This window comes from Lissotriton helveticus, chromosome 2_1, assembly GCF_964261635.1.
Source record: "Lissotriton helveticus chromosome 2_1, aLisHel1.1, whole genome shotgun sequence".
Classification (NCBI taxonomy): Eukaryota; Metazoa; Chordata; class Amphibia; order Caudata; family Salamandridae; genus Lissotriton; species Lissotriton helveticus.
In genome coordinates, this window is record NC_136059.1 from 1,129,838,516 (window position 1) to 1,129,864,280 (window position 25,765).

At 43.9% G+C, this 25,765-nt stretch overlaps 1 protein-coding gene across 2 annotated transcripts in view; it reads left to right on the forward strand.

The window, feature by feature from the left end:
* Window positions 1–25,765, forward strand: part of HAUS6 (HAUS augmin like complex subunit 6) — a 393,765-nt gene that overhangs the window by 93,352 nt on the left and 274,648 nt on the right. For both annotated transcript variants that reach the window (XM_078675970.1, XM_078675969.1), the window contains exons 5-8: window positions 20,164–20,305; window positions 21,764–21,829; window positions 21,931–21,982; window positions 23,625–23,798. In XM_078675970.1, the coding sequence (XP_078532096.1) occupies window positions 20,164–20,305; window positions 21,764–21,829; window positions 21,931–21,982; window positions 23,625–23,798 (434 nt within the window). The remainder of the gene's footprint in view (window positions 1–20,163; window positions 20,306–21,763; window positions 21,830–21,930; window positions 21,983–23,624; window positions 23,799–25,765) is intronic.

Consider the following 25,765-nt stretch of genomic DNA (forward strand, 5'->3'; position numbering starts at 1 on the left):
AACCGGTCCCCGGTAGCTTGTCTCCTTTCTGGTGAAGAATTGGCTTGGTAGTTTGGTCTGCCCTGTTCCCATGATGCACTGGGCCAGGGACAGACTAATTTGCATATAGCCAGGTTCTGAGCTGGGATGGGGCAGTGAGATAAATAACGGTGATGGATCAAGCCCTGATCTTTGGACTGGGTAAGAGTGGTCTGCTTAATTCAGACACTCTGTTCATCACCACCCCCCTTTTCTGAATCCTCTCTTCCTATGAGGCACTGCGGCTCTTGTTGCTTTGTATTGTGGGACTGGCTGTCACGCGACCCGGAAGTACTGGAATCACGGGCAAATGTGTTCCGTAAAAGATCAATAACGTGCTCAGGCGGATTTTACGGACGGTTGGTGTAAGTGGAGGAGCAGTGGTGACTCTAGTTAAGATGGCTTTGGATTCTTCATTATTATTTTATGTTTCCGTGGCATGACGTTTTAATGAAGACTGTACGCTTTCAGTTTTCGAGGCGTATGTTTGTGTGCCTACAGGACAGGCACGCCCGTGCCTCCTTGATTACATTTTCTCCTTTTTTCACTTCAGTGCATCAGAGGAGAGGCCACGTTGAGTGTCAAGGCCTTTCAGCTGGCGTGCCTCGTAGAGCGGGAGCTCCTGGCGGTGCCAGTTGTCTCTGGTGACAACTCCCGACAGCAGCAGCTACGCATCGAAAGGCTCGAGTGCTGCGGACATGATTTGTATCTGGGTTCAAGTGATGGCTGCATCCGTCGCTTCCTGCTGGAGGCGAAGAGCCATCCAGCCACGGGGCTGACAACTTTTACTGGCTCCCGGCAATTGCAGCAAACACTACTGGGCCCAAGGAAGCCAGTTACAGAACTCCGTGCCGCTTCAGCTTTGCACCGGCTTCTAGTTTTGTGTGATAATGTCATCAGTCTTGCTGACATGAGTAGTCTGGAGCTAGTGGCTGCTGCCGGGGCCCGAATAAAGGGTGCCACTGCATTCACCCTCAATGAAAACCCTGCAAGCGGCGGAGATCCTTTCTGTGTAGAGCTGTGCCTCATCTCTGCCAAGCGCCGTGCCATTCAGATATTCCTGGTTTATGAGGATCACGTTCAGATGGTCAAGGAAGTCGTGACTCCCGAGCAGCCCTGCTCCCTTGCGGTGGATGGACACTTTTTGTGCTTGGCCCTCACCACTCAATACATCATCATGAATTACAACACTGGTTCATCACAGGACCTCTTCCCTTACAACAGCGAGGAGAAGCGGCCTATAGTAAAGCGTATAAGTAGACAGGAGTTCCTGCTGGCCGGTCCTGGTGGATTAGGTGAGGCTCTCTAAGCATGTTGAATTTCAGTTCATTAATTGCTGTAAGCACTAGTTTTTGTTAGGTCTCGCATTTGCGAAAGATTAAGCTATTGACATTGTAAATGACAATGCCATTATTTATCTGTTTTAAAAACCAACACAAAAATAAACAATTTGTCATTTGCAATGCCAATAGCTCTAACTTTGTCAAAGGCGAAACCGTTGCATTGTAAATGCTTGTTTATGAAGTTTTTAATTTTAACATATACAAACATTGTACAAGTTCTTATTCCAGTATATGCTGTCACCCATTTAGAAATGTGTAAATTTCAAATGTACGGATAATTTTTCGTGGGTGTATTAAGCATTAATATTCATCTAAAAACTCATGGTTGGCTGACAGATAGCACATGGTGTTCAGAGATCTTTCATGTTCGGCCACTGCCGTTTTTTCGTTTCGCTTGCATTGTTCTTGCAAAATCTTTTATAAACAAAAATGAGAGGCTAAGAACCTGCCTATTACTTACCATTAGTTGGCTTGCACGTCACTCTATTTTTCTTTCTTGTGATTGGGCGCCGCCTCCTTTCTGCTTCATGCATGACCGCCAAAGGAATGTTAATTAGGAATAAAGGTCAAACTGCTGTTATTTTCTGCGTGCTCTGTGGTGACCATTATTAGTTGTTTGGCTCAAATAAAACTTAGAACAGAAAAATATTTGATTCTATCCCTCACATTTGTTAGAATGCACTAAATACCAGTTTCTCTAGACCATAGGTCTTCAAACTGTGGGGCGCACCCCCCTGGAGGGCGCAGCATCCCCTCAGGGGGTGGATGCACTCCACTGTTCCACGTCACATTTCTTTGTTTATTCCATGCACGCAACGCCTATTAGGCGGAAAGTGTGCCAGCCGGGCTGCTGCTACATCTCCAGCTGCTGTCTGCATGCGTGCATATTTCAGGAGCCCCTTATGGGCTACTCAAGGTGTGAAGGCAAGCGCTTCAATGCCTCGGTAGTAAGCGCTATATAAATTCAATTGCAACACAATTTAAAGAATTCTAAGCTGTCAAAAAACGCTTGGTGCACCTAGTCGCCAACTGTGGCAGACAAACAAATCTTATTGCTCTCTTGCAGGACTTCAAGGAGGCAGAGGTCTGCGCCATCAACCCCTGCATGACACCTGGACTAGGTTGGGGGAGTATCTGGAGGCAGCTTGAGAGCCAGCATATTAGTTTCTCCATAGAGGTCAGCGTTGAAGAAAACCACAGAAACTGACCATGCTTATTTTTTAGCTTCAGTGACTACCCAAATGCCTAAAGCAAAGAGGGACACGAGGGACACAGGTGCCCAAAGAAGGGTAATTCTGGTAATGTTTGTTTTAACAGAATTCCCACCAGCCTTCAGGGTCAAAGAGTTTCTTCAAATGCGCAGTATGCAGACACCGAGCAGCATGATGTTCTCAAGCAGACTAGGGTTCTCACTCAGGTGCAGAGAACGACTACAGAAACATTTGCGGTTAGTGAAAAAGGCCTTTGTTTCAGGAGCAAGTTGAGTGCACAAACACGATACCAAAAGGGATGATGGAGTGAAGACATGGCTTGGCAGTTCGGGCTGGACTGTTCCCATGAGGCACAGGGTCAGACTGATTTGCATATGGCCATGTCTGAACTGGGGTGGTGAGTGAGCTAAAGAATGAGGATGGATTAAACCCAGATCAGTTGACTGGAGAGGAGATTTGCTCAAGCGCTCTGTCCATTATCCCCTTTGGTATCGCTGAGTGCACAAACACAACATCCTTCGGTTTAGACGTACATTCTAAACTGACGTAACTACATGGTCAAACAGGCCCATCTCTTCTCCCCTGATACACCACTCACCAGAGGAGATACTAGAGTCAAATTTCGGGTGGGGTTGGGGGGGGGGGGCTAATTCTTCCAACAATAGGCAGAGTGGAAATGCAGGGGTGAAACATCAAGAAAGCCTCGTTAATAAGCAAATGGTAATTTAAAGACCTGTGAAGTACTCGGGTGAGGTTGAGTGTGTGTCAGAGAAACTGTCTCAGCCCAGGCTGACAACACATGAAGGGAAGGGGGGGGGGGGCTGAAGCCCTTTGAGCCCAATGGGCAGTGCGCACCTGCCTCTCAATCCGTCTTAACATCGGCTTCAAAAATATGTCTACCGTTTAGCTTGCTGTTTATTTCCTCAGTCTTGAATTCCTTCCAAATTCCTGTCCAGCTTGCCCACGCTAGGCCCGCAGTGGGCCAACGCTGCATCCTCTTGTTTTTTGTTAGCGTTTCTCCTTCATTTTTCTGTTTCTAACCTGCTCCCCACTCGCTCACTCTGGGCGCTCTTTTCCCATTTGCCTCTTGTGAAAAAACTTAATATGCAAATAACCCCCCTGCCCAACTAATTTGTAACATAGCCGGACACTCTGTGCCAGAGTGGGAGTTTGCCTTGGCTCCTCCCAGGGATTGTGAACATCCCCATGTGTAGGCAAGAGGGCTTTGCTCTGCTGAGGGACTGTGATAATCTATCTGTGCATGTGTGGGCTTCACACATGCACAGATGTGCATGTGTGAGGGCTCAAAGACAGTCACCTGTGTCTTTGAGCCCTCACATCTCTGTGCTAAAAAGGCCATTCCATCCCCCTCCAAACGGGACCTGCCTTTAATAAGAAAAACTCCAGACATGTTCGCTGTTTCTAAAACAAGCATTGGCGAAGCCCTCAGCAATCAGTGGTAATACATTTGTGTATATCAATAAAAATAACCCCTGAGCCATACACAAATGCGCTTACATTGCCATCGTCTGCAGCTATCTAAATGCCGAGACCTATTGGCTTCGCCAATGCTTGTTCTGATATCTTGTCTAGTGGAGAAGGGTGGCTCAATGGCTAGAGCGGCATCCTCCATTAGAAAAACGAAAGTGTGGCACTCACGTTGGGACTCCTAATTCTTAATACTTTGTAGGTCTTTCACCCATGTATATTGCTGATTCGTGGTATGTATTAATCTGAAAGTTTTTAACAGTATTTCAGTAGCACTTACCAGGGTCCAGAGCACAGGAGTTCATTTCACCAAGGAGATAGCGGTGTGAGATGAAGAAAGGACCCATGGCTGCAGGGACCAGAGTGTCCTCACCTCCTTGAAGAGTGGGGTTTTAAGTGCTTCACTGCATGAATGAGGATTCACGCGCCGTGTATGAAAGAGATCTTGTTAGACCCCTGAGTTACTTTCTTTCCTTTGTTTGTACTTCTTGTTTTCGAGCCTGGCAGTGCATGTATTGACTCGCTGTGCCTCATCAGTGCCTGCGGTGGATAGGGGATGCTGGTGCACAGCTCTTGCGGCTTTGTTGGTGATGCAGAACGTTTTGAAAATGATGCAGGGACGGAAGGGCATCTACCTCAGGCCCTTTAAGGAGTGATGTGGAGAAGCGTGGCTCAATGGTTAGAGCGGCAGACCCTGATGCAGAGGTCTGGCCCGGGACCAGGGTTCAATTCCCGCCTCGGCGGCTCTTGGACTCAATTTCCCCGGACCTGATAATTCTCGCCTCGGTGCCTAGTCTAATCATGGGTCCCACTCTGTGACTCTGGGCAGTAGCTTGCTTAATCTCCACAACGGCCACAGCAGCGCTTGGATGCCTGGCTCCACCTTGGGGGTGCCCTCAAACAATTAGTGCCTCGCCCATGTAGACATCCTTATTTGACGTGGACCGGGTGGGGATATAAATTATCACTCCACCTTGGGGGTGCCCAGGAGTGGACATTTCACAGGAAAGCCAGGATGGGTTCCACAGCGGTGTGAAAACAGCGCTACGAGGCCTCCGGGTAGAAGTGCGCTATATAAATACAATACATTTACATTTTTGTCTAGGGCAAGGATGTGGCACAATAGCCAGAGATGATGACTGTGAAGCTGGGGAACCAGGTTCAATTCTTGGTGTCTGCTCAACATCCTGTGATTCTGGGAATATCACTTTATTGCCCTGTGCTTACAAAAAATGAATGTGTACAAAAACACAGGGAAAGGTCAAGGCACTAGGAGCCTGCACCAGTCAATGTGTGCTTGTGTAATATGAATGATGCTCCTGTAAAGTGCTCCAATACCCTTGGGTCATGTTCGCGCTATATAAAACTGCTAAAAATATATTAACATTTTTTGAGCACTCCAATTTCCAGGTCCTACTCAAAACTGGAAGTGGAGCTCTTTATTTCATATTTGCCCTTACCACCTGGGCTCTGCAGGATGGAATGGTAATCAATGATGCAGAGTACCAGCTTCCAGAACTTTTTTGTCAACTGGTGGTGGTGGGGGGGCTCGACGTGTAAAAAGATTTAGATGGGGGGTGCTCAGATGACAAAAGTTTGAAGACCTCTGCTCTAGACTAATAATGTAGAATATGTGAAGACCCTTCCAAATGCATTTCTCTAAAATACAGTAATGCCAGAGTGTCTGCAATTGAACTTGGAGGGATAGGACCACCTCCTCCAAACAATCCTGCACGCACACTCTCTCATGCTTTCTCTCCCCCACCCAAAAAAAAAAAGGGTAAATGCCTTCATTTGTCTCCTCTCTGAAGACTTCTGAACATTTCATTAATTTACAATTCATAATTGTTTGAATATTATATTTAATGCATTATGAGCGGGCTTATGTCTTTTCGGCAGGGGAAGAGGAAATGAGAGGATGTGGGTGGCTGCTAGATTACACATGATTCACTATCTTATCAAACTGTGCTCCCCACTTGTTGCGCCATATTGTGCAGATAAACAAATGGTTTAAAAAGAAAAAGGCCACATCATTTCCTTCTAACACTTTTACGTCTCGCCTAGCGTTGCAGTGCATGAGCTGCTCGCTCGGCGAGACCTGTAGTGAGAGAGGAGATTTCAGAAGGGGACTTGAAGCCCCGCCCATCATTTTCATTGGGTTGTGTCAGCGTTTATGCTAAACGCTGGCTTCCCATTGAAAATGATGTTTTTTGGCCACTGGCCTTTCTCCCTTTCGTTCAGCCCATCCGGACTGGCTCGTCTGCTTCACAGCTGTCGTGAAGCACTTTCTTATCTTTAGGGGGGGCATGGGGGGGGGGGCATCTGTTTCTAATTAGCATGGCCTTAGCGCGAAAATGCTAATTATAAAAAGATGGCTCCCCCTAAAGATAAAGTATGCAGGCAGTAGTTTTTATTTTGCAGAGCGGTTCAGCGTCTTTCCTGCCTCCTCAGGGCGCCACGAGGACAGTGTACAGGTTGGTTATCGACAACGCATTTATACTAAATAATGGTGTTTGATTTACTGTACCAGAGATGTGGCGATGTGTTGTCATATCAGCGGGGAGTGTATATAAAAACTCATAAATAAATAAACGTGGAGTAGAACACCCACTCGCCATTTTGATTACATTATAGCAGCAAACCGGGAGCTCCCATTAGACCGTGATGCCTTTTTAATATTGGAAATATATATGCCTACGTGTTCAAAAATGGCCGCAACCTAGACGTTATGGTTAGTCTATTTAGTGACGCTATCTGTTTCCATTGATTCTTGAGCGTCGTCCTAGTGTTCATTAGAGCGGCACTAGACTCCATATTGGAGCGGGGAGTTACTATAGATGCCTTATTCCGTTGGGTGGGGCAGCACCAGCGAAGGCTTTGAGGCTCCGAGGAAGAATATGGCGGAGGTGGTGGATGGTATTCAGCGTCGACCAGTCAAAATCTTAAAGGAAGAAAGACCTTGTAGTTGACGAGTGGCATCCCCAGAGGCTGCTAGTTAAGCTTCTCAGCCATGTTCATGTGTAGGCCTGGCATTAGCCAATTATATATAAAAATCATAACAAAATTACTGCTGGATCCCATAAAATGGGGGCCAAGGTGTGACAGCTGAAAGGGTCAGGTGTCACGAGGGGCGGAGTCCTGAAGGGAAGAGCCTGACAGTCCACTTACACATAACACAGGGGTAGTGTGCCTGCTCTAAGGCACAATCGTAAAATACCACAGATCTGTGTTTTTTGTAGCTAGTTTAGTTGATTACTGCTTTTTAGGTCGCTTATGAGCTTTACGGGGGTCAACAGGGGTTAAAAGACATTGATATTTACAACGCCATTACTTGATTTGCTGCTTCACGAAGTGGGGGGAAAAATAACATTTTCAGTGCCAATAGCTCAAAACCATGTCATTGTGAGACCTATTGCATTGCAAATGCTTGTTATTTACTGTGACCTCCCTGAATGACGTTTATGATAACACAATAAAGCAATTATGTAAAGTATACCGCTTTGGAGACATCAAATGTTGAAGAGTCAAAAAGAAGGTAGAACATTTTTACCCGATGTTCCTCAATGCAAAAGTGCAATAATTTTATGTGACCAGGTTTCAATTGCACCTTACGGAAAACTGCTTTCTGCAGCTTTTAAGCAACTATAAATAAATCCACTTCAACTAAGCAAGTAGAACTAAGCCATAACTAAATTAAAGTCCATAAAAAAGTTTGCCATGGCCAGCGTTGACCTTATCATACAAGCAATGACATATTTCCCATATGGCCCATACCCATTATTACTTAATAAGCATCTGCAATAGTCCAATAAACTATCCAAGCATAATAAAAGCAGCTCAAGCATACATGCTTTCATGGCATGAAGAAATATGCCAAAACCCTGTTACCCTATCAAAAGCAGAGTCATGAAGTCCTGGGTCATGAAGCCAAAATATAAAGTGAAAATCTGCAAGGGGCATTTCTAGCCTGTCCGACATAATTTAATTGGGACACACTTGGAAAACCTGAACCTGTTATTTCTGTATAGATGGCCGATCGCTGCACTGCCATAGTATGGGTTGTTTATTTAATTCTCTGACCATCACCTATGTCAATCCCTGCTAGCATGTGAATATATATACACAATAAATAACTCTTGGTGACACAATCTCTTGGTGACCGAATCAGGAGTATTGAGGTAAACACAGCATCTCACACTTTTCCCCAGGTAGATATTGATAGTGCAGACCTGCCAACAATTTACTACGGTGAAATGGCAGGTTAATACCAGCACAAGGAGATTTTGGTGCACAAAGTACCAAAATCCCCTCATGCCCCATTTTAAAAGGTGCACTTGTAGTAGGCGATGATTACGTCTAAATTGCAGTCCTCTGGGTATCGGATTATTGCATCTCCATCCGGGCCAGTCTTAATGAGTGCCTAAATTGTACAGCTTTAGCCGCCTCAGTAGATGAAAGTTGAGTGGTCTTGATGGAATTTGATACTGAGACCATGTGGTAAACATGCACCCCTGCTATAGTTGCAATAGCCAGCACCCCTGTTTAATGCAGTAATCGTGATAAATAATAAAAAAGTGTGTATATAAAAAGTGTGTGTTCGTGTATATTTGTGTATTTGTGTATGTGTGTGTGTGTGTGTGTGTGTATATATATATGTGTGTACGCGTGTGTGTATGCGTGTGTGTATGCGTGTGTGTATATATGTATGTATATTGTTAGACCTGGCATCTTTGGCGTGGTTTCCCCTATCTTTTTGCCTCTACCTCCTGTATTTTTGATGCTGTGCTGGATTTCGTTTGTGCTGGTTTAGATGCTTTGGCCACTCTGCCACTGCTGATCAGTGCCAGAGTGTAAGTGCTCCCTGTGTAAATTGTTATTCTGATTGAATATACATGTTTGGCATGTTTGTATCACCATGAAGTCCCTAGTAAAGTGCACTGGGTGTGCCAGGGCTGGTGATGACAAATGCTACTAGTGGGCCTGCAGCACTGATTGTGCCACCCACAGGAGTAGCCCTAAAATGATGTCTCAGGCCTGACACTGCAGTGCCTGTGGGCAGTTTAGAACTGCCATGTCCTCCTGGTCAGTGTCCCCACTGACCAGGCCTAACCCTTCCCTTGTTGTACACATCAGTCACCCCTATGGAAGGCCCAAGGTACCCCCCTGGGCAGGGTGCAGTGTATGTAAAAGGTAGAGCATGTACTAGTGCAGGTGACATGCTCTGGTAGTGAATGGCAGCCATTTTCGTTTTTCACTACTGTAAGGCTATCTTGCTCCATAGGTTAACATGGGGGATGCTGGCTACAGTGGTTAACAGCATTTCTTCCCATAGGAACAAGATAAGACAAAAGCATCTAGTATCCCTGAACTCAGAATTTAATAACACATCTTTTAGGAAAGGTTGTTTTTAAATCCTGTGTTTGAGAACAGCACTTTTAGAAAGTTGCTGTTCTCTTGTCTGACCCTTCTGTGTGCCTGGGCCTGTTTGTGTATTGACTGCCTGGTTTGAGAGTGACAGGGGCTGGGGGATTCCCCAGGAGGCTGGATGAGTCCGCACTAGGCTGAAGGACTGCATTTGCAACTGGAGTGGTGGGAGGAGTTAGCACCTGGGCTGAATAGAGCTGTGCCTGCCTTCCACAATGCTGGCTCCACCCCCCTGCTGGGCGGCTGAGGACCCTGCCCCTCACTCTGAAAGGAAAGATGCAGCCAGCAAAACAAAGTACTCCGGAACCACCCAGAACTGGTTCAGACCGGGCTCAGGGCCCACATGCACCAAGAGAACAAAGACTTTAGGGGTATCAGTACAGGACCCCTGACAACAGAAAATTAGATCATCCTGGAATCAAGAAGGAACCTCTGCCAAGGAGAAAGCTGAAACTGAAGAAGGAAGACTGTCCTGCTGTTGCTCTGCTGGGCTGACCTGTTGCTTTGCTGCCAAGGAGAGGGGAAGGACTTTGCTGCTGAGCTGTGTTCCCTGTCTTGAAGGTATCTCCAAGGGCCTGAGTAGAGCTGGCTCCCTGTTTTGAAGTCCCAGGAACAAAAGGACTTCACCCCCAGCTTCCCTGAACTCTGCTGAGAGAGTTCTGTCCTTCCTAGAGTGCTTGATCCAGTTGTGGGGCCTCTGGAAGTTGTACCTGTGCTGGGAAGCTTGAAACTAAGCTTGAGTGACTTTTGAAACTGAAAAGTGTCGCATCGCTCGCTTGCGGAGCGCATCCCCGACAGTGCGAGAAGTTTCCCGCCGCTACGGAGGTCGAGATCGTCGCAACGCCTGACGCCGCTGCCAGAGATGTCGCATCCTTCGTTTACGGGACGCACCAGACCGGTGCGGGAGAATCGAACATCGCTGCGAGTATCGTCGCAGAGCCTGTCGTCGCTGGGTGAGAACGCCGCACCGCTTGCTTGCGGACCGCATCACGTCGCTGCGAGCATCGTCGCAGAACCATCGCATCGAGGAGCTGCGAGAGAGAGGATCATGGCAGGACCGCGCATCGTCGACCCGGAGATCGTCGCAGCCCCTACGAGATCGTCGCATCGTGCCTTTGCGAGAACAGACTTCCTACGGAACCTACGCACCGGAATCCATACAAGTGGCCTTCCTCCCCACACAGACCGGATTCGTCGCAAAACACGCCCGCTGCTGCAGCGGGGCTGTCGCAATCGCCTCCCCAGGGTCTCAGGAGCAACGCATCGCTTGTTTTCCACCGCACCAGCTTCTGCTTTTGGAACTTTGTTGCAACTAAAAGGTACTGTGAGTAAACGTGACGCAACTGTGAACTTTTCACGCATCTGTAGAGAATTCTATCGCAACGTAGAGAATTCTATCGCAACCTAAAGAATTTTAACGCAACCCTAAGAACTCTTTTGAAACCATATTCTTGAACTGTGTATGTTGGATTTTTGTCGTTTTGGTCTTGTGTAGTTTGGATTAAAATACCTTTATTTTTCTAAACTGTTGTAGAGTCAGTTTGTGGTGTTTTCACTGTGTTACTGTGAGTGTTGGTACAAATACTTTACGCATTGCCTCTGGTTAGCCTAGACTGCTCGTGCCAAGCTACCTAGAGGGTGAGCAGGGGTTATCTCAGAGGGTTATCTCCTTGCCCTGACTAGAAGCAAGGGTCCCTATTTGGACAGTGGTACCTACCTCTGCCAACTAGAGACCCCCAGATCTAACATATATATTTATATATGTATATTTTCATCAAAACGCCCAGAAGCATTGAAAGGGAACACAACGGCGCTTCTACCCTTGGGTTTTCTGCCTCGTTGCAGCACGCATTTCTGTTGCCTTTTAACTTCAAACCATGCCGACGGGTTTCGAGGCTTCCACGCCTCTTCTTCATGGGCTTGCAGAGACAACATTGACAGCTCACCTTTCTTTTGTTTTCATTACTTTTATTTATGCGATCGCCCCCAGTGGGCGTTTACACACTTAAATGTCCGTATAGTTCCTGAAGGTGAGTAAAAGTATTGCCTTAGTAGGTTCAATGTATCCTCAATTACTTTGCTTTTTGTGTATCCTTCAGTAGGATATACACTGGGGGCGAGTCCCCCATGAGGGCCGAAACGCGTAATGGCTGACTCTGGAACCTTAATAAAAGTTCAGCTGACGAAGCCACGGAGGTCTGTGAGGTCTGTGCTCTTTTCTTGCCGAGGGAAACAGGGCGATCAGGGAAATATATATGTATATATGTATATATGTATATATATATGTGTCAGCTTCAGTATTTTGGGCTTGATACCATCAAAACCAATGCTAGAGGGGGTGACCAATTGCGACGTCTCCGTAGGCTGGAGTCACGCTACATCATAGACCTCTCTACTAAGTGGCCGAAAGGGATGAATAGCGGGGAAGAAATGGTCTTTCATCTAGGCAAAGCGTAAATAGATGATTGTTAGATCTATATGTACTCCGTTTCAATGGATCTGTTCTGTATTATGAAATTTAATTCTGTATGTATAGCACTGTATATATTGTCACTTAGATATAGGGATGTATATAAAGTATATGTGGGTATATATCTACAAGAGGAGACATCTAGGATGAATTGAGAAAAAAAACCCTAATCTCGCTAATGGCTCCACTGTCCCCACCCGGCGGATGGGATGGAACCTATGTATACACATACCCTCACTGTTAAATAAGTGGCAATTTAATGGATCAAGGGGCTCTTTGATTCATTTGAGTTATGCCAGAATGATACTAACTGGATAGTTTTAGTGGGATATCCACGTAGTCTTTGGCACCTCGCGCTATCTGCTGGTTGCCTGAACATAGGTATATCTGAGCAATTATATTGTAAATATGTTGTACATAGGTTGTATATAGTAGGTCACCTCTCATTAGTGTAAGAGGACCATTGCCGATCCACGGCTGTATCAAACATTATATGGAAGACATATGTTATAACATACAAACTTTCTCCCGCAAAGACGCACATCTACCTATCTATAGGGAGCAATACGTTGAGAATATGCAATATATGGTGTTGCGAATATGTAGATAGATATGTATATATGTATATACTTACCATTACAAGATGGCGCGCACTGGGAGGATTGCAGTCCTCTGTTGATATCAACTGAGAGGTGTTACCTGTGTACGCAATTACCTATATTAAGTGTGCCGGTTTCTTTATGTGTAAACACACTGACGAAGGCCTAGTGCTGAAACGCGTCTGTGGCGTACTTGTAGTTAATAAACTACCGTGTGAGCAAGAAAACCTCCGAGTGCTGTCATTTCTTTCCCGGGATCCTGGGATGGTGAAGAGCGCAATGTTTTAGCGGCGTCCTTCAAGCCGCTGACAGCACCCGCCCATGAGTGCACAGGAAGTTTGAAGGAAGCGGAGCGACGAACTTGTTTGTTTCCTGAGCACCGCCCGACCGCCAGCAGGAGTGTCTATTGCGAAAGGTCTACCCCCATCTCGGAGAGTACGAGTGGATTCCTGGAGGATACCGGCGCGTTGCAGGTTCCCCCGTTGGGGTCTAACGGAAAACGGAGACGGGTAAGAAGACCGGCGCTTGACTTAATCTTTCCTGACTACTTATGTGAATATTCACATGAGGGAGCGGACATTGGGGCAGAGCGTTAGGGGGTCACTCTTCTCACACGGTAACGCAAGTACAGCCTACAATTCACTGCGCATGCTCTCAGTGTAACTAGCAGCGCAGCAAGTAAACCGGGACAATGTTCTCAGATACGGAACGCCGCACAGCGGCTAAAGACATGTTCAGGCAACGGGAAAGGCGCGAGAGAACCAATGAGGAAGTGCCAGTAACAGATCCACAAAAAGTGAAGATAAGCGAGATGATGCTCAAGCTTGAGCGGGTACACGAACGCGAAACCCGCAAATGGTGGGAAGCCACTAGCCTCACGAGCTATGTTGAAGAGAAAAGAGTACCGCGAGGGCTGAGGGTACATACCGTACCATCATATGAGAACCCTGACCCTCAGCTGCTCACCGATTGGGAACAACACACAGCGACTTACACAGAGGGAACTCTTAAGATTCTGATCAAGTACGCGTGGAGCGACCGTGAGAAGGCATTGGAGGAAATAAAGAATCTGGAAGAGAAACTGGAGGAAGAATCCGATAAGGAGCTAGTGTTGAAACTTAAAGCTGACATGAAGATCCGCCTCACAAAATACGAACAGAAAATACGCATGAGGAAACAGGAAAAATATGAAAGAGATCTAGATGATTATCAGCAAGGACGCATTCTTACATATGCTAAGAAATACGATGCATCGCGTCAAGCTCTACAATCCAGAACCACTCCAACACCTGAAGTAGCCACGTCTGAATCTGACGTGACGGAGAACGAATCAGGGGATGAGCAGCAAGCCATAAGGCCGCCGATAGCGCGACAGAAATCGAGCTCAACTGAGCCAAGTGGCAGTGGGAAGACTCCTTTTCACCAAGAATACGATGTCATCAAGGGCGCTTGGCTAAGAGGCGGCAAGATAAAACCACCGGACATGGCGGAGAAATTGAAAAACCCCCCCAAAAAAAGAGGCGGACAAGGAGAGGAGGCGGCGGCAGACGGCGGGGGAAAAGGGAGGGGCAGAACAAAGCCCAACAATTGGAACAACCGGACACGAGGCAACAAGAAGTAAGTCAGATAGCAGAGACCACCAGGCAAAATCTTATGGTGGTGAACCTGACAGAAAAAATCTTAACTGACACTGAAATCAGCTTATTGAGCCTCGGTCTTACCTTCTGCCCTAGCACTCCACTTGAATACACCCAAACGAGGATAGACCTCTTCAGATTCACACGCAAGCTAAAGCTACATAAATATTTCAAGCTGTGGCCTCACCTGAAAGAAAAAAGCGGAATGGGGACCAGATTAACCGCGACAGATGCCCTCGTGGGCAGAGAACTGGAAGCTTTAGAGGTCCTAGAAAATCTGCGTGAAGAGGGTAATATACAGGATACAACTGAGACCTCGGATAGAGGACAAAGAGCACTCGCATTGGGCATTCAACAAGATCGGGAAGAAAGTGGGTACAAACCCCAATCTATATTTATTCCACAAATGCCTTGGGACTCCATAGACGCCTTTTCTGAAGCCATGACTCAAGATCTGATGCGGTACAGGAAAGGTAATCATCCTATACAGCATAACATCACAGAGCAACAAAAAATGGCCCTCCAAAGTCTTATGAAGGATGAAAAAATCATCATTAAACCTTCAGACAAAGGGGGCAATGTCGTAATCCTCACCAGGGAGTACTATAGACTCGAAGCATTGCGCCAATTATCTGACACCAAGTTCTATGTAAAGTGCACCAATGAGGTATACTTGGAGAGTATCCGGAACTATGATAAACTTATAGGGAAATGGCACAATCAAAACATGCTAAGCAAAGATGAATTTCTCTACCTCCGGACATCTCAACCCCTCATACCTACCTTCTACCACCTGCCAAAATTGCATAAGGACAGCTTGCACCCCCCAGGCCGTCCTATCGTGTCATCGATTGGCAGCCTCACTGAAAGCATGTCCCGATTGATTGACACATTTTTGTTTCCCTTGGTCCTGACATTGCCTTCTTATGTACGGGACACCAAGGACTTCCTGAACTCCATAAGGAATATCAATTGGGACAAGGACTGTCTGCTAATCGTACTTGACATTACAAGCTTATACACCGTCATTGATCATCGACAGGGCCTCGAAGCTGTTCAACACTTTCTGAACTTGAGACAACTGAGGTTTACAACCCACAATGATATGATCGAGTTCATCGAGTTCTGTTTGAACAATAATATATTCTTATTCGAGGACCAACTGTTTAGACAGGTGTCGGGTACGGCGATGGGTACCTGCTTCGCTCCCAGCTACGCGAACCTTTTCGTGGGTTGGTGGGAGGAGCAGGTACCCAGGAGCTGCATGGTGGATGGAGTGGAGGGTAAAACAGAAGGGTGGTACAGATATATAGATGATCTGTTCATTGTGTGGCGGGGCTCCTTTGAAACAGCACAAGCCTTCATTAACCAACTGAATGAGAATACTTACAATTTACACTTTTCAGGGACTGTAAGCGATTCATCTGCAGAATATCTAGACCTAAAAGTGTTTGCAGAGGACCATCAGATCCATACGGCTCTACATAGAAAATCCACTGCAGGCAACTCTACTCTGTTTGCCAGCAGTAGCCACCCCCCTCAACTAATCAAGAGCATTCCCTACGGGGAGCTACTCCGGCTCCGTAGGAATTGCTCAAGATTGGAGGACTTTGACAAGGCAGCACAGGATTGTGTGAAAAGATTTGAAGTGAGAGGGTATGGAAAGTCCATCCTGAATAACACCTTAAAAAGAGTAAGGGCCATCCCTAGAGACTCCCTAATCACTCCGAAATCTGCCATCAAGGATAGGGAAGATGAGAAAGGGAAATTCAGACTCATAACTCCCTTCTCGGCTGGAGCACAGGACCTTAGGTCAATGATGCGCAAAAATTGGCACATTCTCACCACTGACAGTATCATCAAAGATGATTTACCGACCCACCCGCTTATAACATTCAACAAAACTAGATCCCTTCGAGATTATCTAGTGACCAGCCACCTAGAAAAACCACTCCCGAAAAGTAACACCTTAAAATCGATGAGTGGGTTCTTTCCCTGCGGGAAATGCAAAGCATGCGCAGGAAGCAGGAGAGTTCTTGCAGTGGAGAACGTAGAGACAGGCAAAAAACTGCATATAAAACAGTTCATAACTTGCAGTACTCCCCTAGCAGTGTATTGTTTGGTTTGCCCCTGTGGCCTCCGCTACATAGGGAGCACCATTAACATGCTCAAGTTGCGGATCCTGGAACACCTAAGGGCCATTGACAAGGCCGACCAGGCTTATCCGGTCGCCCGGCACTTTGCCGAAAAGCATAATAGGGACCGCAGTCAGCTTCAGTATTTTGGGCTTGATGCCATCAAAACCAATGCTAGAGGGGGTGACCAATTGCGACGTCTCCGTAGGCTGGAGTCACGCTACATCATAGACCTCTCTACTAAGTGGCCGAAGGGGATGAATAGCGGGGAAGAAATGGTCTTTCATCTAGGCAAAGCGTAAATAGATGATTGTTAGATCTATATGTACTCCGTTTCAATGGATCTGTTCTGTATCATGAAATTTAATTCTGTATGTATAGCACTGTATATATTGTCACTTAGATATAGGGATGTATATAAAGTATATGTGGGTATATATCTACAAGAGGAGACATCTAGGATGAATTGAGAAAAAAAAACCTAATCTCGCTAATGGCTCCACTGTCCCCACCCGGCGGATGATATGGAACCTATGTATACACATACCCTCACTGTTAAATAAGTGGCAATTTAATGGATCAAGGGGCTCTTTGATTCATTTGAGTTATGCCAGAATGATACTAACTGGATAGTTTTAGTGGGATATCCACGTAGTCTTTGGCACCTCGCGCTATCTGCTGGTTGCCTGAACATAGGTATATCTGAGCAATTATATTGTAAATATGTTGTACATAGGTTGTATATAGTAGGTCACCTCTCATTAGTGTAAGAGGACCATTGCCGATCCACGGCTGTATCAAACATTATATGGAAGACATATGTTATAACATACAAACTTTCTCCCGCAAAGACGCACATCTACCTATCTATAGGGAGCAATACGTTGAGAATATGCAATATATGGTGTTGCGAATATGTAGATAGATATGTATATATGTATATACTTACCATTACAAGATGGCGCGCACTGGGAGGATTGCAGTCCTCTGTTGATATCAACTGAGAGGTGTTACCTGTGTACGCAATTACCTATATTAAGTGTGCCGGTTTCTTTATGTGTAAACACACTGACGAAGGCCTAGTGCTGAAACGCGTCTGTGGCGTACTTGTAGTTAATAAACTACCGTGTGAGCAAGAAAACCTCCGAGTGCTGTCATTTCTTTCCCGGGATCCTGGGATGGTGAAGAGCGCAATATGTGTATATATATATATATATATGTATATGTATATATATTGATTGCACTCCACTCGGGGAAGGTTTTTCAAAGTTTCAGGTCTGAAAATTATGCCGTGATCAAGAACGCAATGTTCGAAACGCGTAGGCGATCTCAATTGTTGGAATAAAAACACTTTGAAAAACCTTCCCCGAGTGGAGTGCCATCAATCCTTTGGAACTTTTGTGTGGAATAATAACGGGAGACTGCCTTGACCCCGTTGATGGCACCAGCATTTCAGAGCTCCCCTTGCGACGAGGCAAAGTGCGAGGGAATATATATATATATATATATATATATATATATATATATATATATATAGATATAGATATAGATATAGATATAGATATAGATATATTAGATATATAGATATAGATATAGATATATTAGATATATAGATATAGATATAGATATATATATATATAGATATATATATATAGATATATATATATAGATATATATTCTGAATAAGGAAGTGCAAACACCCAGTGCAGCGTTTGGACGGCCTTGGAGGAAGATGTGCTCACACGACGATCTCCCTACGCACTGACCGGCAACGGGAGAACGTTCCCTTCATAAGTACACCGCGCTTTAACTGCCGACGGAGCACTTCCACCGATACCGGCAATCCTCTCTAACAATATAAGGCGCCCGACTTGCCAACAGAGACAGGCGGGACGGGCATAATCCCAACGCCATGGAATAATTAGAAACTTTTTAGATCAAGATTTCACCAAACTTCCCAGCTTTTGTAGCCAAGTGCAAGATTGGTCCTGATGAGAACTACGCAATAATGTTAGTTCGAAACGCGTAGACCTTCTAGTAGCCAAATTGGTTCAATAATAATTGACGCAGAAACATTTGTTTATATCAAATTTATTTTGAAGTAAACATTGGCTTTTGTTGCTGTTTATGTTAACAGCATTTATTGAATCATTCACGTTTTCATAGTGAGTTGTTGTTTTGTCGTGGGATGAGTGAGGTATGAATGAGGATTGAATGGCAAACAATGAGTTTGTAATCACTGTAAATAATTGTTGTGCACTCCAGATTTTTAATATTTGTATCAAATTTGTGGAAATCACTATCAAAATAGAAGTGAAAAATTGAAAAAATATATATAAAAATCAGTTTTGATTCATTCAATAAACATATTGTTCAAGTCGTATGTTTATACAAACAAATGTGTATTTTTGAATTTTGCGGCATTTGCACTGTTTTTGTTCATTATACGCTTGTGGCAAGCGATGCCGGTGGGAGCCCAGACCCAGTGGTTTTGTTTTCATGAATAAGTTCCAGCATCAATGCATTGTGATTCTTAAAAATTTGCATTGGTTTCAACTCGCATCTTGAAACCATCAAAGTAGGACTGACATTATATTTTGGACCATACCTTTTCATGTTTCAGTAGCTCAGCTTTTTCTCACTTTGTATATATGAATCCTTTGAATCACATGAATTTCAAGATAAAACTCACATAACTAGAGAGTAGGTGTAGGTTCTCTAAAGCCGGTTATAAATTTACACCTAGGAAGTTTTTCCTTAAATTAATTAGGACATAAGCAATTATAGTCACTATGGCTGTAGTAAGGTTCCCATAAACAGCTTTTGTGTTTCAATGCTTTTATTTGTGTACATATATGAAATTTTTTAGCAAATTTTACCATTATATATCATCTTGATGGTTTTCAATCTTATTTTTTATTGAAAATTTGTAATTACTGCGCAATTACCATGCACTTTAATCGATTTATGCACTCGCACTTCAATTTGGCATCAAGCACGGGTTTTGTCACTCCCTTTTAATTAACTGACTCAGAATGAAGGCAAAGTTGTCATTTATGTCATCATTAGTGAGAGGGCACGAGGTTTACATGTCTGACTATGTTTAAGATGCGCTCATTTGTAATAGAAAAATACCATTTCATCACTATGATTTTATACATGAGCACTTTTATCTAACCCAGTATTGATTACAGCCACGGTTTACATATGATAATCTGGTTGTTGGAACCGATCATTATGATGTTACATTGTTTTACAATGCTGTCTCTAAAATGGATTTGGTTGCATCAGTTTATGTGTGTCGCTTTTCCCTCACACTATTATTTCTTGTGTAATAGCATCGTATTTTTTCCATGTCAGTTAAATCAGGTGTTTGATTTCAATCTTAATTATCACAGTATATAAGCACTCCTATTTGTATTTTGATGCCATGTGATCAAGGCTGTTTTAGACAGCCGAAACGCGTCATGCTGGTGGAGAGGAGAGAATAAACCACTTCATTTCACGAACTTTGGTGTCCGAGAGATCTGTACCTGTGGTAATTGCAGCGCCAGGGGCTGAATGGACAGGATATTGTTTATATATATATATATATATATATATATATATATATATATATATATATATATATATATATATATATATATATATATATATATATATATATATTTTATTTTTTTTGTTATAAAAAACGAGATTCATTTGGGACTGGTGGGTCTAGCAACTTAAGTTACTAGACCTGTAGATTTAGAGGCACTTAGATGTTTCAGGACCTTTGATGTATGCTAGTCACTCCTGTTCCAACTCTGGTTAACATACAATTCTATTTTATCCGCAGAGGACTTTCTTTTCGATTCATTGAATACAAAGCCTAAAGATATTTATACTGCAGTTGCAAGAAACAAAGTAGCGCAAATCCAATTTTTCCAGATTGTGCAAAAGGAAGATGCTGTTCTTCAAGAATACAAGAGAAAAGCACAGTAAGTTATATTGTTGCAGTGTGTGAAAGAAAAATGTTTTCTATTATGGACGCATCTAGTCCAAATCCCCCCCCTCCATTCCGGCAGATGATTTTGAGGCACTGTTGGACCATGACAATTTTCATGTTTTGTTGTGCAGCCCTTTTAGGTGGGTGTGCTGCTTGCTACAAATGAACATTTTAGGCATTGCACATTAAAAGAATGAGTTGAGGAACTTGACTGACCTAGTATTTTCGTTTGTGTTCCATGTTTTGGTAAAATATTCCAGTCTTGGTGAGGTATTGGTTTGTGAATTTTCAGGAATTGGGTGGATGGAAGGTAGGGTCCCTGCAGTGCTTATGGGTCTATTCACAATTTTAGGACCATGTTGGGTTATTTGTTACATGTGTGGTCATTAGGTTTCATATATGTTTTCTTGGACAGAAAACATCATTTATCATTTCCCCCCATCTGTTGGATGAGGTTGATATTGTCTGAGTAATTGTCCATTCCGTTACATACACAAAATCTTTGCTTTTGCTCCAGAGGTTGGCTAAATGGTGCACTGATTGTAGTCCTGGCATTATTCTTCTGGACCCTTTTTCGCCAGTGCTTACAACTTAGAAATGCACAAACCCCCAATTTTTTTTCTACTGTTTGTGGGAGACTAATATATGATCTGTTTCATGCAATAATTTGAAATTAAGGTGGGGCTTAGCAGGCGTTGCGTGTATGAGTAAAAAAGGGAAAAAAATGTCTTAAAATTTGAGTGATTGCTATTCAAGCAAACATTTCGCCAAGTAAATAAACATTTGCAGTACATGGTGAGCAAGGAGTGTGGAACCCAGTACACAGGAGTATAGTGGAAATTGTTTGCTTGTTAAACAATGCAAACCTAGACCGGAGCCTAAAGTTAGTGATCTTGAGTTAGTCTTATTGGGGGCTGCCACCAGTAAGGACATTAAGTGTTCTATTTTCTTTTATTGTGTTGGATCTCTTCTGCTTTTTTTACACTAGTAACACCGGCTAGTATTTTGATGCAAGCACTGAATCAGAGTTGTAAAATGCACACTGATATTGCACTCAGTTCAGATGACCATCTTTAATGATGCCGAACCCTGCCTTCCTCAATTTGCTCTTGCACTGCCTCTGTCATGAATTCTTGCAACAAGTAGTTTTACATAACATACCAATTTCCTCCAGCATTCACTGGTCTTCAGTTTAGAGAAAATGCCTGCTTCATTCTTTCCTTGTTGGCGTTGGCTAAGCCCCGTGCATCTGAGCATTGACCAGGGAGTTGAGGGAGCACTCTCCCCAAGATTGATTTTTTTTTTTTTTTAAAGTGGCCTCCTCTCCCAAAACTGTTGCATTCAGAAATCCCTTTCTTAAAATCAATATAACCCATCAGTGGTTGAACCTCTGGGGGAAAAAAACAGCTAGTTGTGTTCTGTGAACTTTTTTTCTTATTTTTTCTTGAAGGCTTCTCACAAAACAAATCCGTGATTTGAGGTCTGAAAGCGCCTCTCTGCAGAGCCAGCTTCTAAAGTATGTATCCTTAAAAGCAAAATCATTTTTTTTCTTTTTCGGCATAGTGCCAGATTTGATCTTTTCCTTATGTTGAAGAGTATGTTTTTATTTTGTATTAGGATGGAAGAAAAGCATGGCGGATGTCAAAATCCAAATGAGAGCAATCAGAGGGTAGGTGTCTGCTTGTATTCCATTCAGTCCTATTCCTTCTCTTAACCAGTTTCTTAAACTTCTGCAGCTGCCTAGTCTTGATTAAGGATGTGCTTGTGCATCTATTTCAGACCTTTGTTGCTCTACTATTAAGAATGCCACTTATAGTATGTTTAATTTTTACGAAGCACGCCTAATACCACCTTCATGATTTGTCAGTAATTAACGCAACCCATCCAGCCCCTTGGCCACTTATAATGAACTTTGAGTCCAGAGAGGCTTTTATTACTGCAGGGCATATGAGGCACCTTCATAAGTTCATGGAATGCAAGCATAACTATCTTTTAGGCCCCATGGGACTGTTTAGGGCAAATTGTACAAGGAGATAGTAAAGTCCTAGATCTTAGGTTTTTGTTCACAGAAATGACAAAATAGTCATTAATTCTACTACATATGCAAACAATGTGCCATTAAAGCAGTGTAGAATTGACCAACTTAAGATACATTGTTTGCGTAATTGTGCATGTTTATAGCTTTTTGATCATAGGCTATATGACCTTTTTCGCAGTTGTATGCTGTCGTTTCTTTGTGAACATTATTTTGCTGAAGTGAATGACACATTAAAATAAATGCTCCATTGCCTGCAATGTTAGTCACCGCTATTAGTTTTGATTTGGAAGTCATAGTAAGAGTCTACATTAGCAGCTCAACTATGCTCTTAGTGTAATGGGGGTGGCTGGACCGTTATTCATGCATTCAATGAAAAATACTTATGATAAACTAACATTTCTTTCAATATCTTTGATATTCATAAACACTACAACTGAATGTTTTCCCTTTTGCCTGGTTGGGAAGAACTAAGTATGGAGTGATAATAGGCCAAATTTGTGGAGGTTGAGAAAAACCCTGATGCCAGTCTTGGAGTCAAAATCTATATCACTTCCACTACGGATCTGTCAGCTTGTCCAGTTATCTATTGACACCTAATCTATTTTTGCCTTGTGAGTCGGTGACACAAGCAGCAATAAAATTGCGCAGAACTCCCCTCTCAGAGTTTTGGAAGGGGTGATAGGTGGGATCGAGACAATCTTTCTTGATGTCGGAATAATGCCTTTCTCTGGTCTATCTGACCATATTTTCAAAGTTGGTGAGGTCAGTGATCACTAGCATTCCCAGATCAGCTAAGTCGTTTGTACATCTAGGCTGAAAGCAAAGGATTTTATCTGATTTTCACCAATTTAAATGAGAGATTATAGCTCTTGGGCATTTGGCATGGAATTCGTGGTTTGTCTTGTATGACTGCTGCTATATGGAAAGTGTTATGGCTCAATAGAGATTTTTAAAATATTTTTTTCGTTTTATATAGCGTAAACTTGACCCGAAGGTATTGGAGCGCCTTACATGAGCACCAGTTGCGTTACAGATGGACACATTCATTTTTTGTTAGGTATGGGTAGATTAAGTCATTGCCCGGAATCACAGGATGTTTAGTGTCCCTGACGAAACTCTAACCCGGTTCCCCATCTTTGAAGTCGACCGCTCTAGCCGCTAGGCGACATCGTCTCCACTAATGATTGTACTTTGCCATACATAGTTTAAATAACTACGTGTATGTTGTTTTTTTTTTTTTACATTCCCATTATTTTTGTTTTTTCTCTTTAAGGTACGATCCATGTGGGCCTCAATAATGGAAATCATGACCTCTCTGAAAAAGGAAAAAGAAATTGTGGATTTGGTGATTACAGGCCACGTTGACCAGTATACCCTTGATGGCACTGATGCTTCTGTGAATATTCCAAGGCTCTTGGTCAACACCATTGCACATGAAATTGACAATGTGAGTTTTTCCGTTTCTAACTATAGGGAGCATATCTACTGCCCATTTTTTGAACTTGTGCAAAAAAAAAATCATTGTTTCTGTGTGGTGCATTTCTTTGTGCCTCACCAGTGAAAATAAATCTTTCCAAAAGACACATTATTTAGAGCAAGTGTACTAATATGCCACACATTTAAGTACAGTGTAACTGACCAAAAACAAAGCTTCTTTCTAGCAGAAGATTTTACAAAGCAAACCAACTCTGCAGTATAAGTATTTAAACCCCTGCATCCCTTTCCTGTTCAAATCAATTGGTTTTTCCTTATTTCAGATTTACCACACACAACAGAATGACATGGCTTGATCTGTATATTCAGGTCATGTAGGAAGCTGGCTCTGTATATACTATACAAAAATGAGGTATAGTGTGCACAGAGTCCAGTGGAACCCCAAAGATAGGCAGAGGTAAAAGTAGATGGCACCTTACTCTCTATTTGAGGTAGTGTGGGCGAGCAGTAAGGCTTTATCAGAGGGTAGGATTTGTTGTACACACTCAATCAGCAAATGATGTCACACACTCAAAGACTGAACTCCGACCAACTTTGTTTGTATAAAAATATTAGTTCTTTTATTTCTAGAACCAAGCCAAGTGTGGCACAGGTAAGTGAAATCAATGCTTTTCAAAATCTTATGCAGTGTTTTACAATATAATGAAAGTTCAAATGCAATTACTTTTCAGATTACTTTCTAAGTTACGTTTTCTACTCAGTGTAATATGCCTAGATATCACACTGGGACATTTCCTAGAGAAAAGGTAAGTACAATCAGTTTTGCACAGTTGTAGTTTTTCAGGTTTTCATAGAAATCAACTGTACACTTAAAACAATTTTAAAGGGAAAACAGTCCATGTATTCCTATGGTGAGAAATGAAGTTATTGGTTACCAGGTAAGTACTCGGTCTTTGGGGATAAGTTTCTGGGGTTAGAAGAAGGGTTACCCCAGGGTCAAGGATGCGCACTCAAAGCACTCTCAGCGGCACTAGGGCTGCCGGGTAAAGAATGCTGAGGCCCAATGTTATCCAATGGGGGATAGGGGGCCTCTGGTTGGTGGCTGCTTATGAGCATGTTAGGCTCAGGGCAATGGAGGATCCATGTTAGTACACAAGGTGCACCAAAAGCGGCGGCTGGGTGTTGTGTTTTTTTTTTTTTTAAGGGTTGGGTGCCCTGTTTTCAATGTGGGTTGTCAGTCTTAGATTTTGGCTGCAGGCTCGGTCCAGGAAGACTCCCAGGAGGAAGCAACAGCTGGGCAGGTAAACTGGAGGGCTCGGGGATGTAGGTGTACCTTGGGTTCTCTTCTCCAGGGTGCAGGGCGGCTAGATGCTGGGGTGTCTTTTGAGGTCAGATTCCACCTTACCGGGCCACTCGCAGTTGGAGGGGGGGGGCGCTCCGTGCAGAGCTGCAGGCGACGTCTGGGAGTCTTGGAGGGGTCAACCCACGGTGGACTCAGACTCTGGCGAGCTGGGGGACCTCTCTGGGACCGGTGGGACACTCTAACTCGGGCTGTAGGCGACGGGTGCAGTGGTGGTTCCAGGCGTCTGGTTTCTTTGTCCTCAGCAGGCTCAGTCTGTTTTGGGAGTTTCTTGTGAACAGAGCTGCTGTTCACAGGAGATCCGGTCTTTGTTGAAGGCAGTCAGCCCTCCTAGGGTTCTGGAGGTCGCTGGCTGCAGGACCAGGCGGCTTTTGGCGCAGAATCTCTGGAAACTGCAGACGGGCCGGTTGGGCTGGGGCCAAGTCAGTTCTTCTCTGCTGGGCGTCTTCTTTCGTCCTACCTCATTGTAGGCTGCGGGAATCTGTCTTCCTGGTTCAGGGCTGCCCCCTAAATACTGTATTTAGAGGGCGTTTTAGGGGTCTCGAGGTCAGTAATCAGTGGTCTACTGAACTTTAGGGTGACTACACCCTTAATGAGCACACCCCACGTGGTGGAGTAGG